The 20971-nt window shown below is 44.0% G+C and overlaps 1 protein-coding gene across 1 annotated transcript in view; it reads left to right on the top strand.

Annotated features, from left to right (window-relative positions):
* CCDC3 (coiled-coil domain containing 3) overlaps window positions 1-12342 on the top strand; it is a 41486-nt gene extending 29144 nt beyond the window's left edge. Inside the window, exon 3 of the mRNA XM_003640333.5 lies at window positions 9915-12342. Coding sequence (XP_003640381.3) covers window positions 9915-10190 — 276 coding nt within the window. The 3' untranslated portion in view covers window positions 10191-12342. The remainder of the gene's footprint in view (window positions 1-9914) is intronic.
* Window positions 12343-20971: the final 8629 nt, after the last annotated feature.

The following is a 20971-nucleotide window of genomic DNA, read 5'->3' as shown; positions in this document are numbered from 1 at the left end:
GGCATTAGAGGATGGCAGGTTGCCTCACGGCACTTACTTTTGCTCTTCAAAGTCTAGAAGCTTTCCTGCAGCAGCAGTGCATGCAGAGTTTCCATCTGAGCCTGTGGCCAAGGAAATCCTATCTGTTTGTAGAGGCAGCTCAGCTGCAGCAGCTTATGTGAAGTATGAAGCCAAAACATCCAGAGTGCAGGGATTTATAGGGGAACATGACTTTTATAGATGTTGCGTTAACTTTAAACATTTGCCTTTCTCAGCACGGGTTTTCCTCCTGTGCATAAAAGTTGCCCAAAGTATGATATATGTGATGAGGAGGAGACACGGGCACCACTTAAAGCCAACATCCCCGTTTCTGTGACTTCACAAGAGATGTCACTGAATGCATCGTACTCACACTTTGAGCATTTGCACATGCCCCTGCTGGGATCTGCTCTGCTTCTCTCTCTCCATTTGGCCTCAGAAATGACAGAGGAGAAAAAGTTTATGTATGTGCTGGCTGGGAATGATAAGCCCAGGGATGGGGAAGTAGAGGGGCTGGGAGGTCTCCTGCTGCTCTGACTTCTCAGCATAGAGGATATAGGCACTCACCATCCATGCTCTGAACCTGTTGGGTGTGTAAGAGATTGCTGGCCTTGCCTTACTCACAGGGGGTTTTAAAGTCTTTGTGACCTCAGTCAACCTTGTTTCCACATTGCTCAGCCCGTCTCCTCTCACCTCATTGCTCACAAATGGAAATGGTTTCAGACTGAAAGAGGGGAGACTTAGACTGGATATAAGGAAAAGGTTTTTTAAAATAAGGGTAGTGAGGCACTGAAGTGTGTTGTCCAGAGAAGTGTGGGGATGCCCCATCTCCGGAGACATTCAAGATCTATCTGGATGGGGCTCCAAGCAACCTGATCTAGCTGTAGGTGTCCTTGTTCACTGCAGGGGAGCTGGGACAGGTGAGCTTTAAGAATCCCTTCGAATTCAATTCTATGATTCTATGATTCTGCAATCTCATGGCTCTTGAGCTTTTGTGGGACTGCAGGCACACCTGATGTGCACAGACACATGCTCTTGGTTCAGCCACCCCGATCCTGCCACCACCCCTATCTCCCACTCTTTCATACTGCGGACAGAAATAGTTAATCTAAACCTGAGCCTGCAGACATCCAGGCAGCACCTGCCACTCCAAATCATTGATCACCTCTGCTGGGGCCTCCAGAGAACTCCTACAGGCTGTAATACATTGCTCTGAAGTAAGTCATGCTTAAAGCAGACACTCTGAATCAGGTGTAACATTGGTCTAAACAAATATAATCCTCATCCAATTGAATATTGATGAGGATAACTTGCTTTCTGCACCAATTGATGCTGGTTCTTAGCTTAAGCTGCATCTAGAGTTGCAGGTGACAGAACTGTGATAGAATGAGAGGTAATGGCCTTAAGTCACACCAGGGGAGGTTCATGTTGGGTGGGATTGGGTTGGCAGTTGGAGTAGAGGATCTTAGTGGTCTTTTCCACCTTTAATGATTCTGTGATGCTATTGTTCAAGGGATGATATATTTGAACATATCACACTTCCCTCACTGTTATCCTGTAAAATAAGGGTGCACATTTAACAGGACCATTAAATTAACTTCCTAGAAGCTATTGTAGCATGAGGCAGAGGTGGGCTCATTCAAAAACCAACACAGATGTTTCAAAAGCAATGAGCAGTGCATAAACTGCCATGCACTCTGATCAGCCGTGTCCTGTTTCCCTGTGTTCCCATCAGTGAGAGGGAAAGACACAATCAATTTTGTTCCTGGGTCTTGCCGGTTGTATCCCTTCCTTGATATTTAATTAATTCACTGTGTGTATGTGTAGGGGGAATGGTGACCTAATCCTATTGAAATACATGCCAAGCAAAACAAGGTTAGGTATTAGACACGGTCACACAGCAACTTTCAATTAGGGAACAATACACTTGAGGTAAGGTATGTTGGCAAAGTAGTTATAGGCATATCAGAGCTAATTAGCTTCATTGTGACAGTAATAATACCTTGTGGGGAAAAGCTGAGTTAAATTAAAGTGGATTGCGAGTTTTGGAAACTTTGATATCTGTGGAAGTGGAATGTTTTTGTACAAGCTGCAGAAAAATAGCCTCTTTGAGAGTTTCAAAGCCCAACTGAAAATGCATTGCTAACTCTGAGACAAAAACGACTGGGGAAAATAAAAAGCAGCAGCTCAGGTGCTATCAGAATTCAGGCCGAGCAAAATGCAGAAACCCGTGAAGCAGCACAGCTTATGAGGCTGACCTACAAACTCACTCATTCTCAGCATCTAAATTGCTTCCAGCAGCAGAGAAAAGATGTTCTTATTTCCTTTTTAAAAACATGGTTTAATCTTGTCTTTACATGGTTTTTCTTTAAGCTCAGCAAGGTTGAGCTCGGTACTGCACTTTTAACTTCAGTGTCATTTGCTTATAACTGGTCAACTAATGACTAATGCACTGCATTCCCCAGGAACAGGAAATATCAGGACAGTAACAGCGTGTTGTGACAGTGCTCAGAAGGAATCAGAGCAGCTGCTGCTTTGCCTTGGATTGTAACTGTGCTGCAGAGCTGGTCTGTGCTCTGTGTGTGTGATGGAATGGGGAGCAGGGGCATGGCTGCTCTTTGCTTTTCCATGCACTTGTCCCCGTGGTTTGTTATTTCATTGCCCACTCAGTAGGTACTTTTAATGGAGAAGGGACACAGGTCTCAGCAAAGAGGCTGTCAAGGCGGCACCAAAACTTTGTGGAGATGGACCCCTGGGTTGGCCATGAGACCCTCCCCATCCCCATGCCCTGCTCCACCTTGGACATCCAAGTGTGGCCCAGCCTTGAGCTGGTAATGCAGGAAGCACAAGGTATGGTGGGGCTGAGCACCAAGCACCGAGCCCAACACTCAGCCCTTACTTCTGCATCTCCAGAGAAGCAAGGAGGAGGATGGCTGCTCCTGCTAAACTGCTTAGATGTGAGACTTGGCCGCTCCCCTCCCAGATCCACCACCGCATTCCTGTGGCATCTTGGGCAAACTGCTGGGAGGAATGCTTTCAAAGGAAACAAGGCAAGCGTGCAGCCCTTCCACCTCAGAGCAACTGGAAAAAGCAGCCGGCTGGCTCCTGGTGCGCATCTCTCACCCACACCGTGCTGCCTGTGTTCAGCAAGGAGAGGGAAGGGGCTTGGAGGTGCCCCAAAGTGAGGTCCTGCCCTCGTGATTTCTTTTTTTTCTTCCTAGAGACCCTGTCTCCCACTGGCTGTGCAGGGAATTTGAGGATTTGCTGTCGGGACTGACTTATCTGCTCACTTGGCACCAGTGAGGTGCCTGTGGTAGGCAGCCTGGCTCATTCCCCGCATCTTCTTTTTTCCTTTCCTGTCTTCTTGATTCGTGTGGTTTCTCTCCTCTTTAAAGCATCTCCTCTTTCCTTTGCAAATACGAGGAATAACTCAGTTGGTTCTTTCCTGGGTGCTGATAGTGATCAAGGCAAGTATCATGGAGTCACATTTCCACCATCATCCCATCAGGAGGGACCGAGCCAGGCTGTCACCTGGTGTCCTCACATCTTCCCCCTTAGCAGAATCTCGGGCTTCAGGACTCACTGAATCCAGGGAAGGCAGAGCCCAGGAGATGCTCTATGTGTGGTTTTGGAGCTAGAGACTTCTATCTAGGTATTTTCAGGGCTGAAAGTGTTTTTACTATCCCTAAAGGGCCTCCAGTCCCCCCTGTGTCCTCCAAAACCATCCTAGTCTGGCTGCAGAGAATCAAGGGCTGCAAGTTTGAAGGGCAAGGTTTTAAAATGGATGTTTGCCATACCCACTGCAGATGAGAGCCACCAGATATTCAGACACCTTGCCAGAGAGGAAGGTCTGGTTTTTCAAAGTGCTTCACTGTGGGGAAGGATCTTCTTTGAAAAATCTGTTGTTCAGCTTAAGGTCTTAAGCTTTAAAAAATATCAGAAGAAAAAGAATAGATTACGGGTGTTTTTCCTTCTGAAAAATAATCTTCCCAGTAAATTAACCATCCTGTGTGCTGAGTCGGTGCCTTGGTGGAGCTGCTGGCACTCAAGTTTTACGTCACAGCTTGTAAATACCACTCACATTTTCCAGGGAGACGGTCATCTGCTCAGGGGAATGTCAGGGCACAGCATCAGCCAAGACACCTGCCAAAACATAGGCCAAGAGCTGCCCAAGCCGGCCCTTGAGTGATTCTTCATGTGATTTTCCACCAAGCAGCATCTTGATGCAGATCAGAACCAATAAGGCTGCTTTAAAAGTCCCCTGATTGGAGAATATGGGTTTACTTCTGTTTCTATGGCAAGTTCCTCCAACCTCCAAATATCCTTACGCTGCCACTGCAGCTTCCCCTGGGTAGCTAGTGATGCCAGCTGCCATTTCGTGGGTCTCTGGGTGCAATCCATTTCAGTCTGTGCAAGTTACCTAGCCAATGGAAAGGGTCCCAGAAAGTGAGACGCTCCAGGTTAGTGTCTAAGTCAGGCTAGAAGTCTCCCTTTTGACATGGCCATTTTTCTCCATTGATGATTGGGAATGTTGAGATTACTTGTCTTGAATGGCTGACTATTAGAGGCTTAAAGTGAAAAATCTGCCTTTAGCAAGCAGAGGAATGGGGAAGAAAGACATTGTTTGCAGTGCCAAAACATGTCATGGTGGCTGTAGGCTGTCAGAGGCCCCTGCAAACTGTGCTTCCTATTCCAGTGAATCTCTGTTTCTAATAGTTTGAACTAACTGATAGCTTATGCCACAAGCCTTCTACTTCCCACAGTAAATAGAATCGTAGCATCATTAAGGGTGGAAAAGACCACTAATATCATCTAGTCCAACCATCAATTCATTACCACCATGCCCACTAAATCATGTCCATCATGCAGAAATGCTGATCCAGTTATCCTTAGAAGAACAGCCACCACCATTTCTTTTTCTATCCAGGTTGTATGTACCCTGGTGTTCTGTACAAAGCAATGGAAGGAAATAGCAGCTTACTCCCACTAATGATAGTGGTGCTGATTTGCCCTCAGACCCTGTTTCAGAACCTCTGAAAGGTGCAGCCTTGCAGCAAGCAGTGGTAGTTTAACCAAGCTTCCCCAACACGATGGTTTAACAGTGCTGACAAGGGCTTTTCCACACTTCAGCAGGAGTGTTAGTCTTGGCTGAAAAGCCCCAGTAAGTGGAGGTTAAATGACTCCATCCCAAACCCCATCTGGAGGAAGGCTGCCAGATCCCTCCTCCTACCCCTCACCACATCATCTCTTTGTCCATCCAGCTTGCTTGCTCCCAGTGAACCTGCCCAAAGGGGCCAAACAAAAGGAGAAAGTGATGCTCACAGTCTGAAATTTGGTGATGGCAAGGCATAGCTCGAAGGAGACTGCTTCTGCCAGGAGAGACAAGGTTTGCCTGCCTGAGCTGTGTCATGTCCCTGTTAGTTTCACCAAGAACTTGTCTTGCTGAGCACACAGAAGGGCTTGGGGAAATAAATCCTGGTGGAGTTAAAGAAAAATAAAGAGCTATGTTTGGCTCCAAAGCCCCTCTTGAAAGAGTGCATGAATTACGACTGTGCTGAGATAAACAGAGCTGGAGGAGTGTGCCCCATGTTGCATAAGGTTTCAGTTTAAGATGTTCTACATAACGTTAACAGTGGTAAAGCACAGAGCAGTGAGGCAATGCACAGCAAATTCAGATAGGTTTTACCTTTGCTGCGGGACAGATTTACAGAAGGGAGGAGAGAGAGGAGAGCAGTGTGGGGTTGTGATGAACTGCTGAGGTGCAGTGTGGAGGAGGCTCGGCAGTAGAGCAGAAGATCTGCTTCCCAATCTCAGTCTTTGGGCTGTGTTTCCATTGGATGCTCCCAACAGGTTGTGTTAGGGTGATGCTCAGTCCGGGGTGCTGAGGGAGCATCCCATGGTAGCACAACCACAGTCCAGCAGTGCGTGTCCTGAAAAAATTATAGGGACAAGAAACCAAAGTGACTTATCCTCAGGTTTTCTAAAGAAATGTCCTCTTCATGCAGGGGAGATCAGGTCTTACAGACATGCATTTAAAGATGTTCCCACAGTCATCTTGGCTGATGAAACACAATAGGTATCCATGTCCAAAAACTGTCTGATGTGAAAGATATTTTTAGGAGACCTCAAATGAAAGACTTCTCCATAATCGTAGAGTCATTAAGGTTGAAGAAGACCACTACGACCTAGTCCAAATGTCAATCCATCTCACCACACCCACTAACCCATGTACCTCAGTGCCACATTTACACTTTTCCTGAACACTTTGAGGGATGGTGACTCCACCACTTCCCTAGGCAGCCTGTTCCAATGTCTCACCACTCTTTCTGAGAAGTTTTTCCTCGTATTCAATATGAATCTCCCCTGTTGCAACTTAAAGTCTTTTACCCCTTGTCCTAAATGGCTCTCCAGTGCTCTTTAGCAGTGCAACCCATTGGGAGTATGCATTAGAAGCTGGCTAGATCTCAACTTCTCTCCCTTTGGTAGATGATGACCAAAACTTGGGTACCACTGCTGTTTTGAGTGACTTGAGCTCTTCAACACTGCAGCCATGTATGGACAAATTGTGTTGGATGAACACTACCATCATGCCTTTGCCCGTGGAAGTTTTCCCATCCACTGTCTCATTCTAATGACACTTACAGAAGGCAGATGTGTGTGACTGTCAATCAGACAGAAATTTTTATGTGTGAATTCAGACTATCCCGTAAAGGGCTCACACGCCTGTAATGTGACAGTCCAAAAATCAGTTTGATGTAATGCAGTGCCGATTTGTTTGGCAGATAGACTGACTGTGTAAATCATCTAGATGTGGTGAAACTTAAGACCGGGTGTATTTGTGACAGGATGTTTCAGACAAATGCTTGAATATATGTAATTTGTGGTTTCACAGCTGTATGCTGTCTGGGCTAAATCCTAAGAACATGTGTGGATCTTTTTGTGCTACCTTTTTTGCTACATCTTCTTGTACTGCTCTGGATTTGTTTAAATACCACTGAGGATGGCTTGCTGACCCAACTGTGCAATATACAAACAGAGATGTCCAGAGCAAACACATCTTCTGTAGGTCATCTCATAATGTAAATTCTGAAGGAAATCTTGAAAAATAATTCACAGATTTGTCTGAAGAGCTATGTCTCCACTTTACTCCCCAGGTCTATGGGCATGTATCCCATGTTGAGTACAGCAGTTCAGATTTATTGCTTAACTGTCTGCTGCTGATTCTCCAGTGACTTAGCTTTTGCTGGATGAAGATTTCAGTATCTTTCAAATGTGATGTCAAAAGAAAAGAGGAAAAAAACTCTCTAGTGTACTTGGCATGACAAGCTGTTGTGGGGAATGGGAGCATGAGTCATTCCTAGAAAAAGAAAGTCAGTTCTTAGTAGCTGTAGCAGTGCTTTTGGATTAAAGCTTGGTCTCGACGTTCATCAGTGCAAACTCTGCACGCTTATGGACTCACGAGACTGGACAAAATGGGGTGTGAAATTCTTCTTTACAGATATGCTCCATAGGAAGGACTGCCCAAAGTGGGGATATCTCAGTTGGCAGTAAACAAAAAGTTTTGAGTAGCAACATGAACCAAGGGCTGGCTTACTCCTCACCTATTTATTCCTGGTTAATTACACTGGCTGGACTGAGCTCCAGGCTGTCACATTTACACAGTTCTCAGCATCAGATCTAACAGTTTAAAAATAACTTGAGTGCACCCATGTGAACCACAGCTCCGGCAGCAGCAGCAGGGGTAGGACAGCACTCACATTTATACATGATCCTTACTGCAGAGCCTGTGAAAAATGCTGTTTGCAGCCAGCTGGTGAGAATGTGTGGACCTCGCCTTCTTGTTTTTCCACACACAGAAGGATCAAAGGAGTTCATTTTTCAGCTAGTTGTCCTGTGATTTCAGGTAAGTGTCCTATTAGACAGTGAGGCTCTATCTGTTGCTTGCCCTGTTGGTAGGCAAAGTTATGTGGGTCTTAGTTTTTATATCTGTGTTGCTCCAGTGGTCTCTTTGGACATCTCCAGGTACTTCAAACATTAAACCATTGTCTTCAGGCTGGAGAGTGAAGATCTGGAAAAGGAGTGGTGTATGCAAATAAGCTGTCTAGCTTTCTAATAGTTTGTGAGAAGTTTCTAGTGGCTCTGCACAACTGCCCAACCTCTGCTGACAGGGGACGAACCTCAGTGGTTTGGGAGTGCCTTTGGGGTTAGGCTCATGCCATCCCTAATGTCAGCTATCAGATGCTGCCATTCCCTCAGCAACCGTCCCAGGTAGATGTGGGTGGGTTCAGACAACGGCACACTTCAGGTGCATTAATTCACTGGACTCTGTGATATGCCTATCAGTACATGCCTGTCCATCAGTACACAATGAAAAATGCAAGAAGTCCCTCAGGAAGAGGAATTTCCACCTCCTGTATTCCCAGCAAACACCTTGTCCACACAGTGGTCTCCTGTGTAAGGATTTAAATTCAAGACGAGTTCTGCTTGAAGCTTTGCAAGGGTTTGGCAAACACAACAGCCAAGAGGTGCCAGCTGTTTTCAAACAGCTCTTGGAATGAGCTGTGAACAAAATCAAACTCCGCCCTCTTTTGTGCAGTTTCTGGCCTTCATCTGTGAACTCACAGTCTTCCTAGTGTGCATTTATAAAAGATTCCTAGTGAGAAGACAGTCAGGGTAAGCACTTCCCCTTCAGGAAAGCTCTGTGATGCTTTCGTACAGGAAACATGAGCTTATGGCTACTGGAAGCACTTGCTCTGTTGACCAACCATGGTTTTTGCTGCTGGGGGTTTCCAAAGCAAATGAACTGCTTGTCATCAAAGTAGACTCCCTCCCTCACTTTCACTTGTTGAAAATCCTACAAAGAAAGGCGGAAAGAAAATGCAGTTCTTCATCACCACACAGAGGGTATACTTACTAGCTTAGATTCTCTGTCTGTTCCAAATGTTCTGCCAGAGAAAGCCCACCTAGGCTTCAGGAATGCCTGGACTCACATTGAATATCTAGATGTACATAGGAGATAAATTCAGCAGAAGGCACTGCCTTTCCTCACAGTGCACCATGGCAGCAATGAGCTGAAAGTTCCACATGCACAATGAAGTGTCTCAGAATGTTTTTTTGTGGGAAAAAAAAGGGATATCTTTGAAGGTTCCTTTTTTTATTTTTGCCTAAGAGCCCCAGGTGGGACATCAAGAGCTGAATGTTCCTACTGGGAGCAGTATTGCAATAAGTTGGTAGTGGGTAAAATGAGACAAGTGGTCTTCAGCCAATGACCCAAAAAATAAATACCTTTTGATAAAGTTATGGAATCTTGAATGCTCTGGGAGACTGCTGAGATTTTACACTTCAGGGTTTCATCTGAAAGAAGCCCATTAAATGAGGTATTGAAGATAACTTTATGACTGAGAAGATAAAAACAGCTTGTTCTACGTTTTGCAGGTTCTGTGCTTATTGCACATATTGAAATAAAGAACACAGGACAGACTTGCATGAAAATCTGGAGATTATGAAGGGCTTCTAAGATGAATCAAGCCTAGAGTTTTTCAATAGCAATACCTCCTTAGATTGAACTCCAGTTTCAGATCATGAATAGGTCAACCTTCCTCCATAAATTCAATTTAACTTCAATGGGCTCAACAGGTCTTTCAAAGCAGCTCCAAAAAGTCATTGTGAACAATTAGTATCATTAAAATCTACGATTTTGCATCTTATCTGAATACAGAAGTGAAAGCAAAGCTTTAGTAGGAAAAGCATAAGAAAAGTCAGTAGAATTTCAGAAAAGCTGTTGTACTTTTGAAGAGTTGTGAAGTCCTTTGGGGAACACCTGAGTAAACCCTTAGTTGAATAAGCTTTTTGTGTAAAGCTCATCTGTTCCTATTTCATTTCTTCTGTCCCCTCAGCTCATGTGCTCCTCGGTCCAGAAAGCCCTGTTTGAGGAGGAGGACAGAGTGAAGAAGCTGCAGCAGAAGGTGGCAACGTTGGAGAAGCGCAACAAACAGCTGCGAGATCGGGTGAAGAAAGTCAAGAGGTCTCTCCGGCAAGCTAGGAAAAATACCAGGCACATGGAGTTGATGAACAGAAAGCTCAGTGAGAAACTTGCCTCTGCAGGTGGTCAAATTCCCTATATTAACTCTTTAAAGCAGGAAAACTCACATGCTACCTACCTTAAAGTATAATGCAAGGGTAATGCAAGAGTTCAGGCCAATGATAATGGCAAATTTTGCCTGTGTTAGATCAGGATCTGGCCCTTACACCTTGTCTGCACTGCTTCAAACCTTGCATGGAAAATGAATCTGAACTTGCTCTAGACACAGTGCTAGATTAAACAGGAATGCAAACTGGATTTGTCTGGGTACTGGAGGAACAACCCCAAACTAAGTCCATGGTGTTCTGGGTACACATAGGTCCAGACTGTAATATAAAGCCCACTGTGCTTCCTGGTCCTCATCCCCCTGCCTCTGTCACCAGTTTTAGGTTTCCCTATGGTGGGGTGGGTGTGATGGAAGTTCTGCCAGGCATTTGACATGGGAGCTCTTCTAGTGATCTGATGCCAACTTACCTTCTCTATATGGACTGGGCAAGCAAGTGGATGTACAGAGATGTATGCTGCAGGAAGGATAAAGGCATAAATGCTCTTTGCTCCATCATGATCCCCTTCATCGTGCCTTAAGCTTGACTAAAGACTATATTCTGTATATGAGCACAGGCTATGTCCAGGACACATAGTCAGTTTGGGCCCTTATTCAAAATGAAATGCAAATGTGCCCAAACTGTCTTAAGACTAAGTATTTCTTAATGTTCTTAAAATAATAATAATAATAAAAATCTAATATTTTTTCATTTTACCAGGACATGCCTTAAGAGTCATAGTAACTCCTTCAGGTGCCTTTAGTGTTGTTCAGCCAATGGAGCTGGAGACCTATCAATCTGAGTCTGTGTCTGGGACCTAATCCAACTCCTACCATCAGGAATGGATTTAGCCTAGGTTTAGTGGGTGCTGGATCAGGTCTGATGGACGATTTCAGATCCTGTTTTCAAGCAGGTTTAACTTACAGTGTGGACAAGGCTTCAAGTTTTGTAATCACTGTTTGAGGTATAAAGGAGGTTGCTGGGCAGCCTCATTTAGTTATGCTTAGATGCTGTAGAAATCACATCAATATCAACAGGGCATTAAAAAATTAAGGTAGTTTATATATGTATATATTCTAAAATCCTATAGAAAATATTTTTATTACACATTTGATATAGTCTAATTTCTTAAAATATGAAGCAAATCCCATTTCTTGGTTATCTCATTAAAAAAGTCCATCATGTTCTTTATTAGACGTTTACAAAACAAAAATTCTGTTGAAGCATCATAGGTTAAGGCTCAGCAACCATGACTAATATATTTTTCAGCTATGTTAATGTACCAGAGAATGTCTTTGGTCATGGTAGTTAAACAACCTTCCTTCATAACAGGGCACCGTAAGGAATGGAAAATGAAAGAAGAGTTGCTGTGTCTTCTTTCCCTTCTCAAAATAGTTTTTCTTTCCCCAAACATGAGCCTCAGGAGTAGATAAGTCTCATGCTTTTCAACAGAGGCAGAGAGTCCTTGCTTAGCATCAGGCAATACTGACAATTTACCAGGGCTAAACCTGATTTATACGTGATAGACCAATCCAGATGAACTTTGATATAGTTGTAAGGTCCTCAGAAATAACAATGTGGAAACCATCATTCTTCTCCTAACTCCCCAGGCTTTGCCAGATCACTGCATGGTCTCCATGCTGTTTCTCAGAGATTAAAAATAGAGTATATCCAGGTTGCAGCTCTGTTGGACCACGCTTTAACTATCCCCACACTTAGGAAAATCCCATATCAGCTTTCAGCCATGAGCTTCAGTCCAAGCTAAAGCTCAGAAGTTAAGCCTTACGTTGGCTTCTAGGATGCTGCTGAGTTTAATTACCTTCCAGACTTGCTCCTTTTGGAAATAGAGCTTTCCCTTCCCCATTCCCCCCTTGAAATAATATTGGCATTTCTTAAGATTCTGACTCCTCCACAAGCTTCAAAGGCTTTGCATACCAAATCAGCACAATTTAAGTTGTTTTATGCTGTAGTCAGCAATGCTGTTTCCTGAGAACTACAACTGACATAAGGCTTCCCTAGAAGCCATCAAGAGATTTTAACTCTAAAATGTAAATTTATAGGAAAGTATCTAGTTTTGTTGTTTTGTTTGTTTCTGGTTCCTACACTGCTGTTTGAATAAGTTAACTGTTTTTTCCTGGTATAGGTATTAAAAGCTTGTGGGTCTTGTTGTTTGTTAATAAAAGTATTCCCCTTTATTCATTCATGTTTTATAAATGTTTTTATAAAGCTGAGAAAGCACAGTTAATATACACTTACATCTTCACTATTTTTACAGTTTTTCCAAACATAGTGTTGAAAACATTCACATTTGGCTGATTATTATTTTTTTTTTATTGAGGAGAAGACTGAAATTTCCATCCTATTTTCACTCTAGCTGGAAAAAAAAAAAAAAAAAAAAGGAAACCGTTTTGTTTTCCTTATCAGTTTTGTGAGAATTTTGTTGCTTTGTAAAGAAAGCAAATAAAAAAATCCCCAAATGCAAAATCCAAACATAAATCAAAATGTCTCCTTCAAGCAGCAAACCAAAGAAAGGTGTGCCCTGTGGGATTTGGATCATTTCCAGAGATAAGAACCGGCGATCAGATCAGACCAGAAGATAACCCTCTCAACAAGTAACAGGAGATGCCAAGCCCGAATAAAAATACCTTTCAAGTGTCACTTTGATTACCTGCCCCTGATGGTGACAGTACTCAGAGAGTAGCCAAGAAGGCTGTACAGGCAGGAAACGTGAATATGATGGAGAATTCATGTTATTTCCACTTAGTTTGGTGCCTCACACATAGCTTGACAGAGACATTAATTTTTAGACCTAATTTTAAGCTGTTTTGGGGACCAATTAATCTTGAAACCCACAAAAGGGGCACAAATTCATACCATTTTCCAAAGTACTGCAAAGGGCATAGTTGAGTATGTCCATGTTAAAGAGCTACCTAGGCAACGCTGGTGAAAGGGCAGAAATGCAGAGGTGGTTGGCATACTTAAACAAGGTGTAAAGGGATGGTATGGAAACCCAATAAAACATCTCGGGGAATAAAAATGGGGAAAAAAATACACAGAAAACAAAAGACAGAGAGAGCAGATCTTCTAGAATCATAGAATCATTAAGGTTGGAAAAGACTTCTAAGATCATCCAGTCCAGCCGTCAACCCATCCCCATCATGCCCACTGACCATGTCCCTCAGTGCCACATCCACACATTTCTTGAACATCTTCAGGGACAGTGCCTCCATGGGCAGCATGTTCCAGCTGTGCTCACGTGAGGCAAACAATTGGTTAGAAACAACACCAAATGAGGCACACGCCCTTCAGAAGATCAGAGATGCTTTACAAATGAGTAACATTTGCTTTTGCAAATATATATCAGTGGCTTGAAGGGTGCCAGAGTCTCAGCAGAGTTGGTACTGAGGTTTTCAAGAGGCCACAGAGCAAATGAGTAGCAACAGTAATGAAATACAGAATTAGCTGGGTGATACTGGATGACTGACAACAAAAGTAAATGAAACGCAATGCAGGTAATGTAAAAGGACAAGAAAAATTTTCATGTATTTTCACATGAAATGAGATGTGCTATGTCCATATTAAAGAGTCCATTTTAAGAAGTATCAAGTGATACCTGGTTCAGCCACCCAGTATCATTAGATACAGTCCATCTGTTGGATCAATATTAAATGAAGATAGAGAATTCACACTGTATCATTCTAGGAAAACACTGGCTGAACATTCAGTTGTAATCAAAAAAGTAGTTGAAGAGGTGGAAATCATTAGGAAGAGAATAAAGGGGAGTGATGGATTCACCATCCCTTGAGATGTTCAAGAAACACGTAGATATGGCACACTGAGGTATGTGGGCTAGTGGGCATGGTGGTGGTGGGTCGATGGTCAGACTAGATAATCTCAGTGGCCTTTTCCAGCCTTTATCATTCTATGATGAGCAGCTCTATTTGCCAGGACTGCAAGAAACAGAAGAGATGAACTGAGAGAGAAGAATGACAGAGGGTAACAGGGCAGAGGAAATCTTAGGATTTTCTTTTTGGCATCATCACCACCACCACGTTGCACTTTTCAGTCACTGGTTAAAATTTTGTACTGCTCTGCATCCAAAAAGCCCTTATATGTCACAATAGGAAGAGCTCATCTGTGTTTTTGTTTGCTTGTTTGTCTGTGTGCTTTTTTTTTTCTTTTAAAGCAGATATTTATAGAACAAAGTGCATTAAATAAGCTGATTTATTTTCTCATAAATCACAGTCTACCATAGATGGGAGAATCATATAGTAAAGGCTTTACGGGTGGCAGGCAACATTAGCAGCTTTCTCTGATTCTCAACACCAAAACCACTGAGAAGAGAATTAATTCCATATGTTATTCTGTTTGGGTTTTAGCAGAAAATGTTTTTGGAGGAGAAGAGCACATCAGTGGTTCAGAGCCACATCAGTAAGGGCCTTTTCCTATACACAAGTCTTCTTGCCAAGCTAGGTAATCTCTCATTAATGAGGCAAAGGAGCCCAAACTAATTTCTAAAAGGGGAGAAAAAAAACATACAAGGAAAACTATGGAGAGTAGATAAAACTGACAAGATATGTCACTCATTCTTACAATAAATCCAAGTAATTGCAAGGAAATTTCATTTTCCTCCCCATTTAACCCCAATTATTTTCATTTAATCATAGAAACATTGCTGGTTCCCTCCAAACCAGACTGCATTGCGTGTGAAATGCCGTTTCCAACATGCACTTGGGTTTAAGCATGTTCCTAATCCCGTAAAACAAACACAGCAAGTGGGACAGTGTGTTCCAGTGTACGTGGCTCTGTGCAGGGATGACTCCTTGGCTTTGGTTGCCTTAGCTGTCTGGGGAACATGGCCAAGTCACACCAGTGGGGATTTCCTAGATGGCACTGGATCTCACACTCAATGAGGCAGGCAAATGATGGTGTAGTAGGGCAGGAGTGATGGCTCCCTACCAAGGAAGCACATCTTGCAGGGCTGGGACTTGGCGACTTGGTTGGTTTTCAGTTAGATGGGCATGGTGGCATCACAGCACTGTTGGAGGTTTCTCCTTATGTCGGAGTCTTAGCAGCTGCTTTCTGCTGTAGTTAACATTAATTGTGTACAGTGACATTTCTCTCTGGTTTTGTGTCTCAGGAAGAATTTTTTGTCTTTTCACAAACAAATTTTCCACAAACAAATAGCTATTTATCACAACAAGGGTATTGTGGGGAGTAATTGTTTTGCAATTGTAAAATACAACCAGTGAAGTGACATTTTCCTTGGCAAACTCCCATGATTTGGAGTCATAACAAAATTTGGCAGAAGTCCCTTCACGTCCTTATGACCCCTCCCAAACAAAAATCAGCAGGAAGTCTTTGAAATATTTCACTTTTGCAATGCAATGCAGTCTCAGTAAAACCTTCACAGTGCTTCATGGCTAAAATTGCAATGAATGCCCTTACTGAGCCTCCTTGAGCCTCTCTTGGGTCTTCATCCCAACTGGACAACTGAAGTGCCAAAGAAGGCAACACAGACAGAATCATAAACTGTCCCAACTTGTAAGGGACCCACAAGGACCATCAAATCCAACTCTTGGCTCCACACAGGACCACTCAAAAATCAAGCCCTCTGACTCCTACAGGAGGGACAGTGGAGCTGGACTACCAACAGAACCAGAATGGCCCAACAGAGGTGGCCACCAGGACCTTAATGGGACTCCTGGAAAAAAGGAGAGTCGTTTGCCATGCACTATTCATTGGTGGTACTATTCATTGGTGGTCTGTGCAAGGGAATACAAAGTTCCTGCAACTGCTGAGGCCTCAGCTGTGTGTCAGGGACATTTAAGTGTGGTGAGAGAGGTAACTGGCCTGTTTAGAAATGAAACTCACTATTTGGTATGGTACAGTGGGAGGTATGAGATGCTACAAGTACTGCAGTAGAGAGACTGAGCAAAAGCCTGAGTGTTTAACCTGCTTCCTCCAGACACGGCTGAGCACTTCACCTGGCTCCCAAAAACCTCATGCTTCTCTGGAAGTATGTCCAAACACCAGGCATAGCTACAGTGCAATTTCAAAGCTTAACTTGGAGTGACATGGAAAGATCTGTAGCTTTAGTAAGAACGGAACCAAGATGTTGCGATAACAGCACAAAACTACTGTAGCTCAAGGAAAATCCTCTAACCAAGAACAGGGCGAAGCTCTCGGATTTGGTTGGTGCTATGCCCACAAATCAGTCCACAAACACTACCAGAAAACCACATATTAGCTCAGGCAAGAAAGTGTGTAGTTTCCAACCTTCCTGACTCATCTGGCTGGCAAGGAAAGGAGTGAGATCCATCAGGCCGATCTGTGACTGTCCATGTTGGTAGGCACCTGGAATCCCCCATGCCACTTGATGGGCTTTGTTTTATGATATCTTGTTGGGAAACAGAGTGCAGAAGAGCTCCAGTTCTGCATGCAGTACCAAGATCTGAGACTAAATGGGAACTGAGTAGAAAGTTTCCTACAAATATGAATCTTGCAAAGTGCTATACAGGTATTGGTTGACAGCATCCTCTGAAAACCACATTTATCAACTCCATGCCCTCCTACTCCATTACAGCAAGTTGACCAAAATCCTGCCATCTCTGGCAACTGGACTCAGTTCACATTTCAGATAGCAGGGACAGTGATGATATTCAAGTCATTGGTGATCCTACTGACAAACTGATCTTCCCAAGATTTGGGCACATCAAAGGTTTTGGCTCTGCAGAGAAGGACCTGGGTGTCCTGTGGAGAACAGGTTGGCCATGAGCTAGCAGTGTGCCTTTGTGACCGATGGTACCTGGGGTGCATTAAAAAAGAACTTGGCCAGCAGGTAGAGGAAGGTGATTCTCTCCCTCTACTCTGACCTGGTGAGGCCACATGTGGAATACTACGTTCAGATCTGGACTCCTCAGCTCAAGAAAGACAGGGAACTTCTACAGAGAGTCCAGCAGAGGGTGAAGAACACAGGTGAGCTAAACTCAACACTGCCAGCATCTGCAGCATATGAAGAGGACTGGCTTCTTTTCTGTTTCTAATTGATCTAACAGACTCCTGGGATCTTTTCCGCAAGGGAAGCAGTGAAAGAAACCAACAACCCGCAAAGTTTTGGAGGGCCACCAGCTGCCAAAGTGCAGCCCATATATCACAGTCTGGGTAAAACTGCAGCCTTCCACTGAGTTCTTAAAATGCTCAGAGACCTTTAAGCAAAACTTTGCATGATCTTATCTTCTTCTACTCAAAGTCAATCCAAAGCACCAAGACACGTATAACTCACTGAAATCCATACGGCAGTTCAGTGGTAAATCTGAGTAGGGAAATCCATGGATCTCTGAATTTAGGCCCCTGATCTGATTTCTACAACCACCAACTGTCCAAACAAGCTGGGGGAGGGTGGGGGGGGAGCGACATGCTAGCACATCCGTGAGGGGATGCAGCTCCTTACAGAGGGGAAATCAGAGCAGCTTGTGATAGATGCCAAAGTTTGGATTGCTTATTCACACAGGAACATGTCTAACTAAACAAAAGGAATGGGACAAATGTATTCTTGGCCAGAACAAAACTAAGCAGCTCACATCTCCTCCTTAGCATCAAGAAATCTTTCAACAGCCTCCAACTATTGCAAATCTTCACACAGCCCCCCCACAGAGCTTTCCCCAGTGACTGCCTGGATTTGGGATTTCTATTGCACAGAGTCTGACTGGAGGCAAATGGGGGAATCCTTCATGGTAGGAACCGTGGTGATGTCTTGCCTTTGGTGTAGCCGTGCACAGAGGACAACAAGCACTTGGGTTGATAAACTCCCACCTACAGCCCTCTCCCAGTACTCTCCATAAACAAGGAGCTGGAAACTCATTGCTTTCTCTCAGTGTTTCCTTACAGGCTAGACAAACTCTTTAGAGAGTGATGAGGATTTATGACACCTCTCTCTCTCTTTTTTTTTTTTTTAATTTAAATTTTAATTTTTATTCTGTTCTGTTTATTCTAGCAGATAGGCCATAATCCAAACCCTAATTTTTACAAGACTCTGTCAAACCCCCTCTGTGATATTTACAAGCATCTCCTCTGTCATCTACTCGGCTCCTTCACCCAGTGCACATATTGCTTAGGCTCCAAAGGAAATGTTTTCTTGTGCCAGTGTTTTGCTCAGCTGAGTCAGTGCTGGCTGACACACTCAGGATTTTCTTCTGCCCAGAGCCTCCTCAGTGGCTGGAAAGCCTCTAAATTTATGGTTGCTCAACAGGGCAAATCTGCTCTGTAGGTGTGAGGAAAGCAGTGAAAGGGAAGAAAAGCTGTTGTCAGGGGGACTTCATTCCCTTCCTGAAGTGTTCATAGAAGGGCTAAGAAGATGGGAAGGGTCTGGAGGGCCAGGTGTGTGAGGAGCAGCTGAGATCCCTGTGTTTGCTCAGCCCAGAGCAGAGGAACTGAGGGGAGGCCTCATGGCGGCTGCAGCTCCTCACAGGGAGCGGAGGGGCAGCGCTGAGCTCTGCTCTGTGTGACAGCGACAGGGCCCGAGGGAACGGCATGGAGCTGTGTCAGGGGAGGGGCAGGGGGTGTTAGGGAAAGGGTCTGCACCAGAGGGTGGTGGGCATGGAACGGGCTGCCCAGGGCAGTGGGCACGGCCCCGAGCTGCCCGAGTTCAAGGAGTGTTTGGCCAATGCTCTCAGACATAGGTTTGAATTTTGGATGGTTGTGTGTGGAGCTGGGAGCTGGCTTCAATGACCCTTGCAGGTCCCTTCCTACTTCTATGAATGTATGAAGAAGGAAGGGATCTTTTTGGTTTTCTCATGACTTAGTAGAGTAGGAGGGGAGCAGCAGCCCTCTCAATACGTATTTCAGGTTATTTAATTTTCATGTCCCATTCCTCCATCTCTTCCTCACCCAGGAGGTAACAGCAGGTCAGATGGGCAGAAGTGCCTGCCTGGGGATCCTGAAGGGTCATGGTTGGATGGGGAGAGAACAGAGCTGAGCTGTGCAGCAGGGCAGGTAGCACAGAGCAGCAGGTTCATTGAATCATAGAATGGCTTTGGGTTGAAAGGGACCTGGATGATCATCTAGTTACAATCCGTTGCCATGGGCAGGGTTGCAACCCAGCAGATCAGGCTGCCCAGGCTCCATCCAACCTGGCCTTGAATACCTGCAGGGATGGGGCATCCACACCTTCTCCGGGCAGCCTGGAGCGCCAAGTTGCCCCAGCTACCTGCTTGCATCTCGGATGACATTTCTGTTTCACTTATTTTTCCAAGAGAAAAGCAGAGAACCTCCAGGACAAAAGGGATTTCATCTTCCATGCCAGTCATACCCCTGCAGACAATGGAGAGGACGAGATGCCTGACCTCTGCTTACTGTCTGAGGACAAACACATGACTGCATTGCAAAGGGATGCTCACTTGAACTGTTCCCATGCATTTCCATGGGAACAGAGCAGCTGTTGTGGCTATTTCTTTTAAATATTACTTCTAAGATTATTTCTGAAATACCCTGCTAGCTGGAGACTTGGCCTCAAGAGATAAGGAAAAAGGAAATTTCACAGACTGTTGTCAATAAATTATTTTTCCCATTTCTTGATGCCAGGAAAAGCAGCTCTCACTGGAGAAAAACATCATGGGCTACATTATCTTCAAATTATTTCTTTTAGATATGTTAGAAATTGCAAAAGTACCAATAGATATAGAGTGTTAGTTGGAAGCTGGCAGCAATGAAAATATTTTCTGTAGCAAGAGAAAAAAATCTTAAAATTCAGTCTCTCTACTCTTGTGTATATAATAGTGACTCAGGCTAGTTTCGGGTTTACAATCACATTCATAACATGAGGGCTCCATTTTGATCCCCATGGGTACATGGTGAAGACTTAATTCCTGCCTTAAGAAATCGATCATATAATTGGATCGGGAACCTGTGCTTCTTGTTTAAAGAGCAGGACAGAGCTGATTTTATTCCGTTCTCAGTAGCTGTATTTATACTTTTCAAGTTGAAAGTTTCCTCACTGGTGCCTCTCTCTGCTGCAGTGCATGGAAAAAATAGTTTCCACATTGTCAACCATCTCTGTCTGCAACTGAAAAATATATACTTTTTCTCTAAATATTTTTGCTGATTTTTTTTTACCATCACCATCTCCTGGGCAAGAACCTGAAGTCTAATGGAGATGTTTACATATCAAGCCTATCATTTTTGCAGAAAACCCACTGGGATTCAGGCAGTTTGTTATCAATACCTAAGAGCTCTTCAGCCAAGACTCCTTAAATAGTTTTGCTGGCCTGGTCTTAAGAACCACACTAGTACTGGCCACTGATATTATATATATATATCCACAGCATTTTACCACAGCTAGGTAATATAAAGTCATAGAATGGTTTGTGGTGGAAGGGACTTCAAATATCATCTAGTTTCAATCCCCCTGCTGCAGGCAGGGTTGCTGATCACTATATCAAGTGCTAGATCAGGCTGCCCAGTGCCCCATCCAACCTGGCCTTGAACATTTCCAGGGACGAGGCATCCACAGCCCCTCTGGGCGGCCTCTTCCAATATGGTGCAATATGATGGTCCAAGTGGTGCCACTTGCTAAAAGCATCTGCCAGGAAGCATTTCGGTAATTACATTCTCATGCCAGGATGGCCATCTTTTGACAACGTATTTGCTACCTCATCCTATGGAGAAGAATCAACGTCACCCATCAGGAATTGTTCCAAGATGGATAGCCTAGTCTGGTAAAATGAATAGTAATACAAATTTTAAGGAAAAACTAAAATAATAATTGGTAGCAAAAACTGATAATATGTATCTTAAAAAACATCCACAAAGGTGGAGACAGACAGTAGCC

This window comes from Gallus gallus, chromosome 1 (assembly GCF_016699485.2).
Source record: "Gallus gallus isolate bGalGal1 chromosome 1, bGalGal1.mat.broiler.GRCg7b, whole genome shotgun sequence".
NCBI lineage: Eukaryota > Metazoa > Chordata > Aves > Galliformes > Phasianidae > Gallus > Gallus gallus.
This window is presented reverse-complemented; position numbering and strand designations above follow the sequence as displayed.